Source organism: Oncorhynchus keta, chromosome 19, assembly GCF_023373465.1.
Source record: "Oncorhynchus keta strain PuntledgeMale-10-30-2019 chromosome 19, Oket_V2, whole genome shotgun sequence".
Taxonomy (NCBI): domain Eukaryota; kingdom Metazoa; phylum Chordata; class Actinopteri; order Salmoniformes; family Salmonidae; genus Oncorhynchus; species Oncorhynchus keta.
In genome coordinates this window covers 46,580,365-46,594,114 of record NC_068439.1, presented here as the reverse complement: position 1 = coordinate 46,594,114, position 13,750 = coordinate 46,580,365, and the positions used below count along the sequence as shown (strand labels likewise).

Below are 13,750 nucleotides of genomic sequence, written 5' to 3'. Positions count from 1 at the left end.
AGTTCATACCACACCAATCTTAGTTGAATATGTATTTACTAAAAAGCTAAAATGATGATAAAAGATACACATAGACAAAACACATTATAGGCTATTGATTAGAACTTAGCATAACGGGCCAACACACTATGGCGCGTGTTACCCAAAATGGGGATTTCAAAGGGAGAGAGGAAAAATAAAGTACATGAGAGAAATATACATTTGGGTGAATTTGTCAGCTATGCTATTCTAACCCTAACCCGGCCCCAAACTGCTGCTCTTATGGGTCAGAATATAATGATGTAATTACGTGGGGTAGATCTCCGAGGATTCTCTGTGTGGACCGTTCAGGGGACCGTTCAGGCTGCTCAATGACGCACTACTCCAGCGCACCTCTCTGATCGACCTCCTGATGTCAGTGTCCTTTTGGCTTAGGAGTCTGTTCCCTCACCCTTGCTCTGGAAGGGGTATTCTGAGGACAGACAACTCTGTAGCTCAGAGCTCACAGAAATAGTGTAGATGCCACGATTCGATGGGAGATGGAGGCTAGGTGGTTTGACTTGAATTCACCCGCTTAGACACAGCTACTCATCCGTAGCTTGGGTAGAAAACTATTTCTTTGTCTTCAAACTTGTGTTGCGTTCTGGGTTCGTTTACTTTTTCGACCTTGTTTGCAGCTTGGGTCACATAGTCTTCCTGTAAATTCTCTACTCACAGGTTTTATACCCTTGGGTCAAAAGTGGGCGTAATCGCCTTTAGGGCAATTCACTGGGCGTACCAAGTTAATGAGGCAAGGTCTAGATTTTACTCAAACCCAATTTTAGACAACTAACTTCACATTTCATCTTCCCCAAAACATTCCCTTTGATTTGGACATTTTCCACACAACGTACAATGTATAAACATTAAACATATACTAGGAAGACTCTTCACGTTACAATGTTTTCGTAATAATGTCATCTATTAACCTTTAATAACAAAACCAAAATGACATACATTTTCATATTCCATCTATCTATTATACATCTATTGTGGTCCTTCTGTAGCTCAGTTGGTCCAAAGTCCCTTTATTTCATGTTTAATGTTTCTGAGGCTGGTTCTCCATAGTAACAGGACAAAGGAAGTTTGTCTGTGGCCTATATTATTATATTATTATTATTTATCGTCATGACCACTATTGGCGTGAGGGGTCATAAAGTCCCATTTCATGTTTAATGTTCTGAGGCTGGTTCTCCTAGTAACCAAAGGAATTTGTCTGTGGCCTGAGATTTATCTGTAGGGTTGTGGTCATAAAACCCCCACATCTCACCTGACCTGGTCCTCTGTTGGGGTCATAATAATATGCCATTTGGTCTCCTGTCACCTGACTTGGTCAGGACAGTCATGACAACACCATCCCCACAGTGAAGCAGTCATGACACTACATAATTGTCATTTCATGGTTTTGATATTTTCACGATAATTCTACAATGTAGAACATAGTAAAAATAAGGAAAAACCCTTGAATGAGTAGGTGTGTCCAAACTTTTGACTGGTACTCTAAATATTTTTATATATATATATATACTTTTTACCCGTTTCTCTTCTCAAGTTTCGTGAAATCCAATTGGTAGTTAGTCTTGTCCCATTGCTGCAACTCCTGTACGGACTCGGGAGAGCCGAAGGTCGAGAGCCTTGCGTCCTCAGACACATGACCCCGCCAAGCCGCAATGCTTCTTGACACAATGCTTGCTTAACCCGTAAGCCAGCCACACCAATGTGTTGGGGGAAACACCATACAACTGGCGACCGAAGTCAGCGTGCATGCACCTGGCCCGCAACAAGGAGTCACTAAAGCGCGATTGGATAATGACTTGCCGGCCAAACCGTTCCCTAACCCGGACGACGTAGGGCCAATTGTGCACCGCCTCATGGGTCTCCCGGTTGCAGCCGGCTACAACACAGCCTGGGAACCCAGGTCTGTAGTGAGGTCCCTTGCACTGCGGTGCAGTGCCTTCGACCGCTGTGCCACTCGGGAGGCAACCCTGTATTGTTTTAATAGACCTAACTAAAGCTGTAGCTCTGACCATGCTCTGCTCCCTTTGTAATTGCTTTTCTCCACTGCATATTTGTCACAACCACTAAAGACAATGCCATTTGAAAGGCAGATTTCTCTAAAAGTCTCTCCTTGACTAAATTTCAATTTTGACGTAGCCGCTGTTTTTGCTGCACCGTTGATGCAGCACTAGCTTAACGAGGGAGAGCGGATATGATTTGTGAATAGATGAGCTGAGAAATGATCCTCCGTCATGTGCATGGATGAGATAGACAGGTGAGTACATCATGACTTGGAGCTGTGTCTCTTCTCTCTTTATGCAAGACTGGCTGGCTATAGTGCCATAAGAAAAAGATATTGGGAGATATCTGTAACCTCCCTTATGAAGGCTATTTGTGTTTATAGAGCCTGGATCAGTCGAAGCCTTACTGGACGCTGCGTGTGGTGAGTGACCAGTGTGATGCGGAGGTAATTGAGGTGAGGAAGGACACAGAGAGACTGGATGAAATCAGAGCTATGAAACAGGCCTGGGAGACCGCTGAGCCTGGCAGGTGTATCAAGGTAGAACAGACTCTATAGTGTATCTCTCCTTTTTTGTTTCTCTCTCTCATGACATGGTGATTGAGTAATAATCAATATCAATAGATATGAAACAGTATTGAGGATGTTGTAATGTGTTTCAGGCCCTCCAGTCCAGACTACAGTTCATTAACAAACTCCTAAGTGGGGCCAATGCAGACACACCCACTGATGGAACAGAGAGTGGAGAGCCAGGTACCACACTCTGCAAACTCACCTGCACACCTCTGAGTATTTAATTTCATATTGTATTTTGTAGAACAGTCGATGAAAGGAATGATCACCAGTTATGAACAGTAGGTTTAGTAGGTTTAGTGATGTGTATTTTTCTGGTTCTCCTGCAGCTATCCACTCCCAGTCTCCTGATGCTCATATGAGTCCGTCCAATCAGGAGCTGGCTCTCCTCAGCCAACCAGATCCCTCCCAGCACCACTTACCTATGGACTACACCCCCTTCATCAGGTCTCACTCTCTCTCAGTATAATTCACTCTCCTCCCTCTCTCTCTCTCTCACTCACTCACTCACTCACTCACTCACTCACTCACTCACTCACTCACTCACTCACTCACTTCACTCACTCACTCACTCACTCACTCACTTCACTTCACTTCACTTCACTTCTGTGCATTACTGCTTTTGGTGATATGTTTTTCCAGTTTGGTAAGAGGGAAAGGGGTCTCCCTGACCCATGGAGTACAATCCACTGAAGCCATTTAACCAGCTGTCTTGCCCTCTTCTCCCCTTCATCTCCAGTCCCCTCTGTGACCCTAGTTTCCTCTCTCGGTAACCCACGGTAATGTGATGTGTCCCCTCACCACCCCAGACTAGCCCAGTGTATCGGTCCCTCTTTGCAGGGTCTTGAGGTGATGCACAGGCCTGGCTCATTTCCTGCTGTCACTGGACAAGCTGTTTTCATCTGCACCATGGCTCTCTGTCGTGCGCGCGATCAGTGTCTAATGCACCCTCACGTTTTATCCTTCCTTCGTCATAGATAGTGGGTTATAATCAATGGAGTTTAATGCAGCTGTTCTGTGGACATTTTATTGACACAGGGGTAGAAGGTGAGAGGGGGATAATTCCAATCTGTAGCTAAGCCCTGGACACTATTACTCAGTGTGTTTGTTGAAGACAATGTTTAATTTTCCTCCTCATAAGGCAATAGTGGATAGACTGCCTTCTGTCTACTAGTTCTCCTTCCTTCAGAGAGTGTGTGTGTGTGTGTGTGTGTGCCTGCCTACTCAGCAGCCCTCCCAGTCTCCATACATCAGCAAGTTTAGCCTCGCTAGCTTTTCTTTCTGGTCCTCTCTGGGGTTGCAACCCCAGCTTCCATTGGAGCTTTAAACAGCAGCATGACAAGATCACACGCCTCTATTGAAGTGATAATGCCCTCAAAGCCGTTGTTTGGAGGATATATTGGTACTGCTGAACACAGTGCATTCGGGAAGCTTTTAGACCCCTTGACTTTTTCCACATTTTGTTTTGTTGCAGCTTTATTCTAAAATGGATCAAGTAAATGTTTTCCCTCATTATTCTACACACAATACCACATAATGACAAAGCGAGGACAGTTTTTTGACATTTTTGCAAATGTTTTCAAAATAAAAAACCTATAATAATACCTTATTTACATAAGTAGTCAGACCGTTTGCTGTGAGACTTGAAATTGAGCTCAGGTGCATCCTGTTTTCATTGAGATGTTTCTACAACTTGATTGGAGTCCACCTGTGGTAAATTCAATTGATTGGACATGATTTGGAGAGGCACACACCTGTCTATATAAGGTCCCACAGTTGACAGTGCATTTCAGAGTTAAAACCAAGCCATGAGGTCGAGGGAATTGTCCGTAGAGCTCCGAGACAGGATTGTGTCGAGGCACAAATTTGGGGAAGGATTCCCAAACATTTTGGCAGAATTGAAGGTCCCCAAGAATACAGTGGCCTCCATCATTCTTAAATGGAAGAACTTTGAAACCACCAAGACTCTTCCTAGAGCTGGCTGCCCGGCCAAACTGAGCAATTGGGGGAGAAGGGCTTTGGTCAGGGTGTAATGGCGTTCTTCGTTTGTAGAATGAGAGTCGGACCGAAATGCAGCATAGTGGTTACTCATGTCTTTAATGAAAGGAAAAAAGCGATACATGAAATAACTATACAAATACGAAAACAACAAACGGAACGTGAAACCTATTACAGCCTATCTGGTGAAACGACACAGAGACAGGAACAATCACCCACAAAATACACAGCGAAACCAGGCTACCTAAATACGGTTCCCAATCAGAGACAACAAGAATCACCTGACTCTGATTGAGAACCGCCTCAGGCAGCCAAGCCCATACAACACCCCTACTCAGCCGCAATCCCAATAATACAAAAACCCCAATACGAAATACAACAACATAAACCCATGTCACACCCTGGCCTGACCAAACATAAAACGAAAACACAAAATACAATGACCAAGGCGTGACACAGGGAGGTGACCAAAAACTCGATGGTCACTCTGAAAGAGTTCCTCTGAAATGGGAGAACCTTCCAGAAGGACAACCATCTCAGCAGCACTCAACCAATCAGGCTTTTATGGTAGAGTGGCCAGACGGAAGCCACTCCTCAATACAAGGCAAATGACAGACCACTTGGAGTTTGCCAAAAGGCACCTAAAGGACTCTCAGACCATGAGAAACAAGATTCTCTGGTCTGATGAAGCCAATATTGAACTCTTTGGCCTGAAATCCCCAAATACATTTACATTACATTACATTTAAGTCATTTAGCAGACGCTCTTATCCAGAGCGACTTACAAATTGGTGCATTCACCTTATGACATCCAGTGGAACAGCCACTTTACAATAGTGCATCTAAATCTTTTAAGGGGGGTGAGAAGGATTACTTTATCCTATCCTAGGTATTCCTTAAAGAGGTGGGGTTTCAGGTGTCTCCGAAGGTGGTGATTGACTCCGCTGTCCTGGCGTCGTGAGGGAGTTTGTTCCACCATTGGGGGCCAGAGCAGCGAACAGTTTTGACTGGGCTGAGCGGGAACTGTACTTCCTCAGTGGTAGGGAGGCGAGCAGGCCAGAGGTGGATGAACGCAGTGCCCTTGTTTGGGTGTAGGGCCTGATCAGAGCCTGGAGGTACTGAGGTGCCGTTCCCCTCACAGCTCCGTAGGCAAGCACCATGGTCTTGTAGCGGATGCGAGCTTCAACTGGAAGCCAGTGGAGAGAGCGGAGGAGCGGGGTGACGTGAGAGAACTTGGGAAGGTTGAACACCAGACGGGCTGCGGCGTTCTGGATGAGTTGTAGGGGTTTAATGGCACAGGCAGGGAGCCCAGCCAACAGCGAGTTGCAGTAATCCAGACGGGAGATGACAAGTGCCTGGATTAGGACCTGCGCCGCTTCCTGTGTGAGGCAGGGTCGTACTCTGCGGATGTTGTAGAGCATGAACCTACAGGAACGGGCCACCGCCTTGATGTTAGTTGAGAACGACAGGGTGTTGTCCAGGATCACGCCAAGGTTCTTAGCACTCTGGGAGGAGGACACAATGCAGTTGTCAACCGTGATGGCGAGATCATGGAACGGGCAGTCCTTCCCGGGAGGAAGAGCAGCTCCGTCTTGCCGAGGTTCAGCTTGAGGTGGTGATCCGTCATCCACACTGATATGTCTGCCAGACATGCAGAGATGCGATTCACCACCTGGTCATCAGAAGGAGGAAAGGAGAAGATTAATTGTGTGTCGTCTGCATAGCAATGATAGGAGAGACCATGTGAGGTTATGACAGAGCCAAGTAACTTGGTGTATAGCGAGAATAGGAGAGGGCCTAGAACAGAGCCCTGTGGGACACCAGTGGTGAGAGCGCGTGGTGAGGAGACAGATTCTCGCCACGCCACCTGGTAGGAGCGACCTGTCAGGTAGGACGCAATCCAAGCGTGGGCCGGTGTGTCAATACAGGTGTGTCAAGCTCGTAGCTTCATACCCAAGAAGACTCGAGGCTGTAAGGTGCTTCAACAAAGTACTGAGTAAAGAGTCTGAATACTCAATAATAATAATAATAATACATGCCATTTAGCAGACGCTTTTATCCAAAGCGACTTACAGTCATGTGTGCATACATTCTACGTATGGGTGGTCCCATACGTAGAATGTATGCACACTACTTATGTAAATGTCATATTTCCGTTTTTTATTTGTAATACATTTGCAAAAATATCTAAAAACCTGTTTTCGAATTTGTCATTGTGAGGTATTGTGTGTAGATTTATGAGCAAAAAACAATTTGATACATTTTTAAACATAGCTGTAACGTAACAAAATGTGGAAAAACTCAAGGGGTCTAAATACTTCCCGAATGCACAGGCTTTGAGGGGATGGTTACCAACATATTTGGTTACCAACATATTTAAATAATGCTTGACAAATTTTTTAAAACTTTATTTTGATTATTTGATTAATTTCATCCTTCCACGAGATGTAGTCCCAATACAAATCTAGGGTTGCTAACCAAGCCGACTGGTCATCCGTTCTATCAGTTCGGTTGTCAGAGACGCAACCCAGTTGTTCAGTCTTTTTGTTCTGTATCTATGGACGTGATCCAGTAGTTTGTTCTAAATGTTCCATTGCCATACTGACTGACAACGTTCTTATCCCTTGCTTGCTAGCTAGTCAACTACGGCTAACTTAGTCACGTCAAAAAGTCTAGCCAGACTAACAGCAATGTAGCTGCATTTGTATTTGTTTAAGCTGTTTTCTAGTGACGTTTTTTTTATTCATCCAGGCGCAAATTCGCCTGGCATAGAAAATGTGCTCACTCTGCCTGCCTGTCGGTCTCATCCCGACACATTCATCACTATGAGACAGCTGGAGATCTAATTTGAATATTGAAACAATGTTGCAAATGTAGGAGAGACAGACTGCAAGGTTTATACAGATCTCTGCTCTCCTCTCCTCTATCCTCTCCTCTCTCTCCCATTCTCATCTCTACTCTGCTGGTTCTACATGATAAATGGGATGATATTTGGGTTTATTAATTGAGGAGCTATTTTGGGGTTCCAATAAGCCCGCCACTCCTGTGAGACGTGCCCCTCTCTTCACCCCTCCCCAGCCCACCCCTTTTGTCCCAGTGTGTGTGTGTGTGTGTGTGCTGCCGTCTGCTCCTCTGGTTAATGGCTGTAGACACCCGCCCTGATTCACACACATCTGCAAACACACAATTGCAGACACACACACACTCACTTCTACACACAGACACACACACACTCTTCCAGACACACAGGCACACTCGGAGGGCGGAGAGGGTGATGTTCATTAACCATCCTAAGTCCATTAGCTCCCATCACCCCCCTTGGGAAATAGACAGCCATATTTAGCCTTTTCTAATCTACCTTTAAATACCTCACCCACCTCACCTCTCCTCCCCGGTCCCCAGGAGACACACTACACTCAGTCATACCTGGCCCTGACCAGACGCCTCGACTCTGCAGCCCTATCCTACAGTCTATTTCTGACATCTCATCATACACCAGCCTAGTGCATCATCTTTCCTTCCATACAGTATGAGGATAGATGGGCATCTCCGAGGGAGGGAGGGACAGAGGATGTGTGTGTGTGTGTGTGTGTTGGGAGGGGGTGTAGGATCTGGGATAGGAGACAAGGAAAGGTCAATGATATGCAGTTGTAACAGGGTTATATTGGTGATTCCCCTTGCCACTTTATTGTTAAGCCAATGGGTTTTTGGTTTGAGTTTGTCTTGCCTTCACCTACTCAACATGGCATCTTATTGGCTGGTTTGCGTAGCTTGCTTACGAGGGGGGATGTTCCAGTTAGAATCGTCCCAGTGAACAAGCACCAAACCAGCGGTAAGTTGTTGGTTGCAAAGCACCGTACGTCAAAAGTGATTTTATGCTCTCAAGTGATTATTTAAATGTACAATTTATATCAAATAGTTCGTAAATGTTATTCAAACATCACACATAAGATGCAGGGGTTTTTGGAGAATATTTGTTGTGCATTTTGTTGTAGAGAATTCACGCCAGTATTAGCTAGCAAATTACTGTGTCTGGTGGGGGGGGTTCATATATTTTGTACAGTGCGTGAGTGCAGAGTTGGATGGTGAGACGGGCATTGCATGACGTGCAATCTTGTGTCGTTCTTATCAGGTACATTGTTAAAGATATTATATTGTAATTGTATTATTTTGGTAACTGCCCAGTGAACAAGCACCAAACCAGCGTGCGTGAGTGCAGAGTTGGATGGTGAGACGGGCATTGCATGACGTGCAATCTTGTGTCGTTCTTATCAGAATAAAGCTACATGATTGGTGCTACATATTGGAGTTCCGTGTCGATGACTGATGTACACAACGCCAGAAGAGTACTGTTACACAGTTAATGAGCTTATGACCTTATCATGAGTTTAAATGCTTATGATAAGGAATTGTTCTGTTTCAATGTCTTTCATATATATCTGTTTCATATAGACCGCTGTGGGGCCGTATGTACCAGTCTCAGAATAGGAGTGCTGATCTAGGATCAGGGACCGGATTCACAAAACCTTCACAAAAAATATATATTTCTTCTTAACTGACATGTTTCCTTAACTATAGACTTAAGAAGAAAGTTAAGCACAGTTGCTATTCCTCAATAAAGTTATTGGAAATGTTCTTAAGGTTTTTCCTAAGTTTCTTCCTAAGAAAAAACTTAAGAAGAAATGGGATTCTTGAAAATAATGCTTTAAGATTTCTTCTTGGAAATGTGCTTAACTTTAGGACAGCTAAACACTTTCGTAATCATGAACGTTTTCTTACGCTACAGACACAGTTGGCTACCGGATATTTAAATACAGCAAGAATACAAATGAACCACGCATTACCTAGCTAGCTAGTAATTAACAATATATTACAATATTCTAGAAGTGTTAAATTGCTAGCACTATCTTGTCAATTTGCAAAGAACAACATGGCAAGCTTAGCTAATGTTAATGTCGTTAGCTATGTTGGCTATAATGTCTTAATAGCCAACACATTAGCTAGCTAACATCGCTAACTAACTTACCGGTCGCGTAGTCCCTCTTACCACCATCTCTATGATGGGCGACACCTTCTCCTCCAGCTTGTCCACATGAATGGTCTCTCATCTCCCTTCTTCTTAGCAGCCTACTTGATGTCATACTTTCCAGGTCCATACGCAAACAGTTCGAACTACTAATTTTAAAAATTACTCTCTCCAGAAATAAGTCTCACACTGTTGCCGCCTGCTACCGACCCCCCTCAGCTCCCAGCTGTGCCCTGGACACCATTTGTGAATTGATCGCCCCCCATCTAGCTTCAGAGTTTGTTCTGTTAGGTGACCTAAACTGGGATATGCTTAACACCCCGGCAGTCCTACAATCTAAGCTAGATGCCCTCAATCTCACACAAATCATCAAGGAACCCACCAGGTACAACCCTGCGCTCCAGCAGGTGTATCTCACTGATCATCCCTAAAGCCAACACCTCATTTGGCCGCCTTTCGTTCCAGTTCTCTGCTGCCTGTGACTGGAACGAATTGCAAAAATCGCTGAAGTTGGAGACTTTTATCTCCCTCACCAATTTCAAACATCTGCTATCTGAGCTGCTAACCGATCGCTGCAGCTGTACATAGTCTATCGGTAAATAGCCCACCCAATTTTACCTACCTCGTCCCCATACTGTTTTTATTTATTTACTTTTCTACTTTGCACACCAATATCTCTACTTGTACATGACCATCTGATCATTTATCACTCCAGTGTTAATCTGCTAAATTTTAATTATTCGCCTACCTCCTCATGCCTTTTGCACACAATGTATATAGACTCTCTTTTTTTCTACTGTGTTATTGACTTGTTAATTGTTTACTCCATGTGTAACTCTGTGTTGTCTGTTTACACTGCTATGCTTTATCTTGGCCAGGTCGCAGTTGCAAATGAGAACTTGTTCTCAACTAGCCTACCTGGTTAAATAAAGGTGAAATAAAAAATCAAATAAAAAATGGCGGACCACCTCTTTTTTTACGGCGTCACTGTCCCTTGCCATACCCCTGACGGCAGAGACAGACTCGGACACTCTCGCCTGTCCTTTCTTTTTGGTTATCAAGTTATCAAGTCTCCCGAACAGCAACCTTTCTCCTGGCTGCTATTTCCTCCACCTTCACTTCAATCTCTTTTCTTGGTTGACCATTTTTTTTATTTTGATATAGCTAGTCTGATGGCTATATGATGTGTGAAAAATAACGAAATAACTCAATCCGATCATCCCTGTCACATAGGCTTATTTATTGGTTTCAAGCACGTTACTAATGTCAATGCCACATAAGACATTTATGAAGTTCCTAAGGAAACTACGAATTCCTAAGAACATTTTGAGGAATTGCATTTACAAACTCTTATGAACTTCCTATTTTTTTCCTTAAGAGACTTCTTAATGTTTTTTCATAAGTAATGTTTTGTGAATCCAGTCCCAGGTCCCCTCTGTCCATGTAATCTTTTTCGTGATGATCTAAAAGGCTAAACTGAGGCTCAATCAGCACTCCTACTCTGAGACGCTTGACACATTTGGCCCCAGATATTCTACCTAACTAAGCATGTTGCCCTGTATGCTGTGCTCTACTGTGTAGGAGGCAGCAGGAGGTTCCTGTTCTGAAGGACCAGGTGATGGAGGAGGCCCAGCGGAGGGAGCGTTTCGAGCAGATCCAGGGCTTCAGGTTGGTCAGAGACACTGTGCTGGAACACCGCAGGCAGGAGCAGGCTAACAGGAAGGAGCTCAAGAGACGCCAGCTGGAGATGTACGACGGCCTACAGGTCAGCACAGGGTTAACAGGGTTGTACATATAACGCACAGGTACGTGCACACACACATACACACACACACGTACACACAACACAGAGAACAGAACAACTCTGCACAAACGGTATAAAACTATGATTCATACTGTTATGACTTTGAGAGGAAAAGGGACGGGACAGGATATCAGTAGCCTTCCGAGCCGCTTGATCGTGCGAGCTTACATGAATGGTTCACCATTTGTGGGAACTCGTGAGGCTAGGATATCAGTTGACCGTCTCTCTTTGTCTTTCTCTCTGTCCTTCTCTCGTACCACCTACTTTGTCCTCTTCCCCCTCTCTCTGTCCAGGTGGCGCTGGGAGTGCAGCGTCAGAAGGTGCTGGCGGCCCGGGAGGTGTTCCGAAACCGGCTACTGGAGGCGGAGCTTCATCGTCAGGAGGAGGAAGAGATGGCTCTGGAGGCCGCTAGGCAGGTGGAGCTTGAGAAGAACGCCGCCCAGCAACCCAGCAAGCAGGCCAAGAGTGCCAGCAAGAAGAAGTGATCCCATTGGGTACGCCTTGACTGTCCCCAACTCCTCCTTGATTGTCAGCCAATCTGAGTCCGTCGTTACGATATAGAGCAATATTTATAGAGAGCAATATTCACCTAAAGTTTTTTTACTTCAGTGTTTAGAAAATATTATTTTATTGCAAATAGTACTATTCACATGTATTTGTTATTCCAGTCTCATTCTGATAGTGCTGCAATGGTGTCTGTTCTTTCTGTCTGTCATTAAAACACCGTGTCAGCTGTCTGGAGGACTCAAACCTTAGGTTGCTTACACTATACAGTGAAACATCTTGCCCATTGCAAGAAAACATATTTGCAGACATCAAAATGACAGAAATAGAAAATGCACAGAATCCAGTTGTCAGTCATTTTCTCAATTATTGATAATTTCCCTCTAAAGAACGCCAGGGACATCTTTAATACCTACACATTATTGATTTTACCTTTATATTCATCTGCTGTTTTGAAGGTCACAGTATTGACTGGATCACCAGATCAATGGAAGACACAAGTGTTGGGCTCAACCAAACATCTATGGGCTGGCTGACTGACTGATTGGTTGGTTAAGACTGCCTCGCACCATTTGTATTGCGGTCTGGTTTGGTTCATTCCCAATAAGCTCACCTTGCTGATCAATGGTAGTGTGGTAGTGTTGATGGCAGGCAAACCAGCTTTGGTCAAAGTAGAAGGAAACAGAATATGTTTGAACTACAAGTATTATCTGTTGATCATCAACATATACTGTGGTACAGTCAAAGCTTGTATCAACAATCTTGACATCTTTGGTACAGCTTCTCACAGGTAGGACAGATTCATGATGACTTCAGGGTAGTGTAGGTAGGAAGGAAGGCTGCATTTATAAAGTATTCAAACAGTCCTGAGGAGAGGAGAGCCCAGTCAGTGTTGTCCTAGTCAGGTGCTGAGGAACGGGAAATCAAATGAAAAAGAAAGGGGCAATGGTGCCATCTAGTGGTGTTAATACTTAATAAACCCTCATCAGTGCTCTAATCTAAAAGCCTTGGAAATGCTATGGGATTCTCAAGGTTGACAATAATGAATAGTTACATTTTGTGCCAGAAGAAACTATTGTGTGAGTGCACATGTTCATGTGTGCAAATGTATGTATGTGTGTGTGTTGCAGGTTGAGTCAGCGGTGCAAGGGTGTACAGAGCTATTCCATTGTTTGGTTGTAGGTGGCTCACCTCACACATCCTTATGGAGAATTCTGGCATGTTCCTATGGCCTACAACAACACTATACATGACAGTGTCGTTATTGTAGGCAAGGTCACCATAGACCTCTACATTGTGTGATCATATGTACGTATCATGTCAGTCAGTGTGTGTTCTACTAGCTGTAGACCGTAATAAGAGAGTGTACTCGCATAGGCCTGTGCTGTCCAGACTGTGTGTGTGTCTGTTCAGCCTGGCAGTCAGGCCTCATCCAGCCAACACAACCCTTATTCCCCCCCCGTAGCCGCATGACGGAGCTAATCCACTAAACCCTGTTCCAGGCACAGAGCGTTCCCTGCTTCCTTCTCCTCTGCTCTCCCTCGCTTTTCATTTCATCATTGTTATTTTCAGTTTTTCTCTTGTTTGTTTCCCTTTCCACTGAGGTGCAGGAAAACCTTCTATGCCTGGCAGCTTGTTCACCTTCTTTCAATGAAAAGCACGATGGCAAACCTGTCCTTTATTATGAAATTCCGTAACAGTGTAATTGCCATCGACGTGTGTATTAATTGTAAAGCCGTCTGTTCTGTAAGTCGGCAGCTGTTGTGTTTATGATATGATATAAATATGTTGCGAGGGAAGGGTAACTATG

General features: G+C 44.4%; 1 protein-coding gene across 1 annotated transcript in view; it reads left to right on the top strand.

Moving 5' to 3' along the window:
- Window positions 1-12,191, top strand: part of LOC118397703 (androglobin-like) — a 41,129-nt gene extending 28,938 nt beyond the window's left edge. Inside the window, exons 10-14 of the mRNA XM_052470663.1 lie at window positions 2,420-2,575; window positions 2,698-2,788; window positions 2,938-3,055; window positions 11,214-11,397; window positions 11,730-12,191. Coding sequence (XP_052326623.1) covers window positions 2,420-2,575; window positions 2,698-2,788; window positions 2,938-3,055; window positions 11,214-11,397; window positions 11,730-11,921 — 741 coding nt within the window. The 3' untranslated portion in view covers window positions 11,922-12,191. The remainder of the gene's footprint in view (window positions 1-2,419; window positions 2,576-2,697; window positions 2,789-2,937; window positions 3,056-11,213; window positions 11,398-11,729) is intronic.
- The last annotated feature ends 1,559 nt before the right edge of the window (window positions 12,192-13,750 follow it).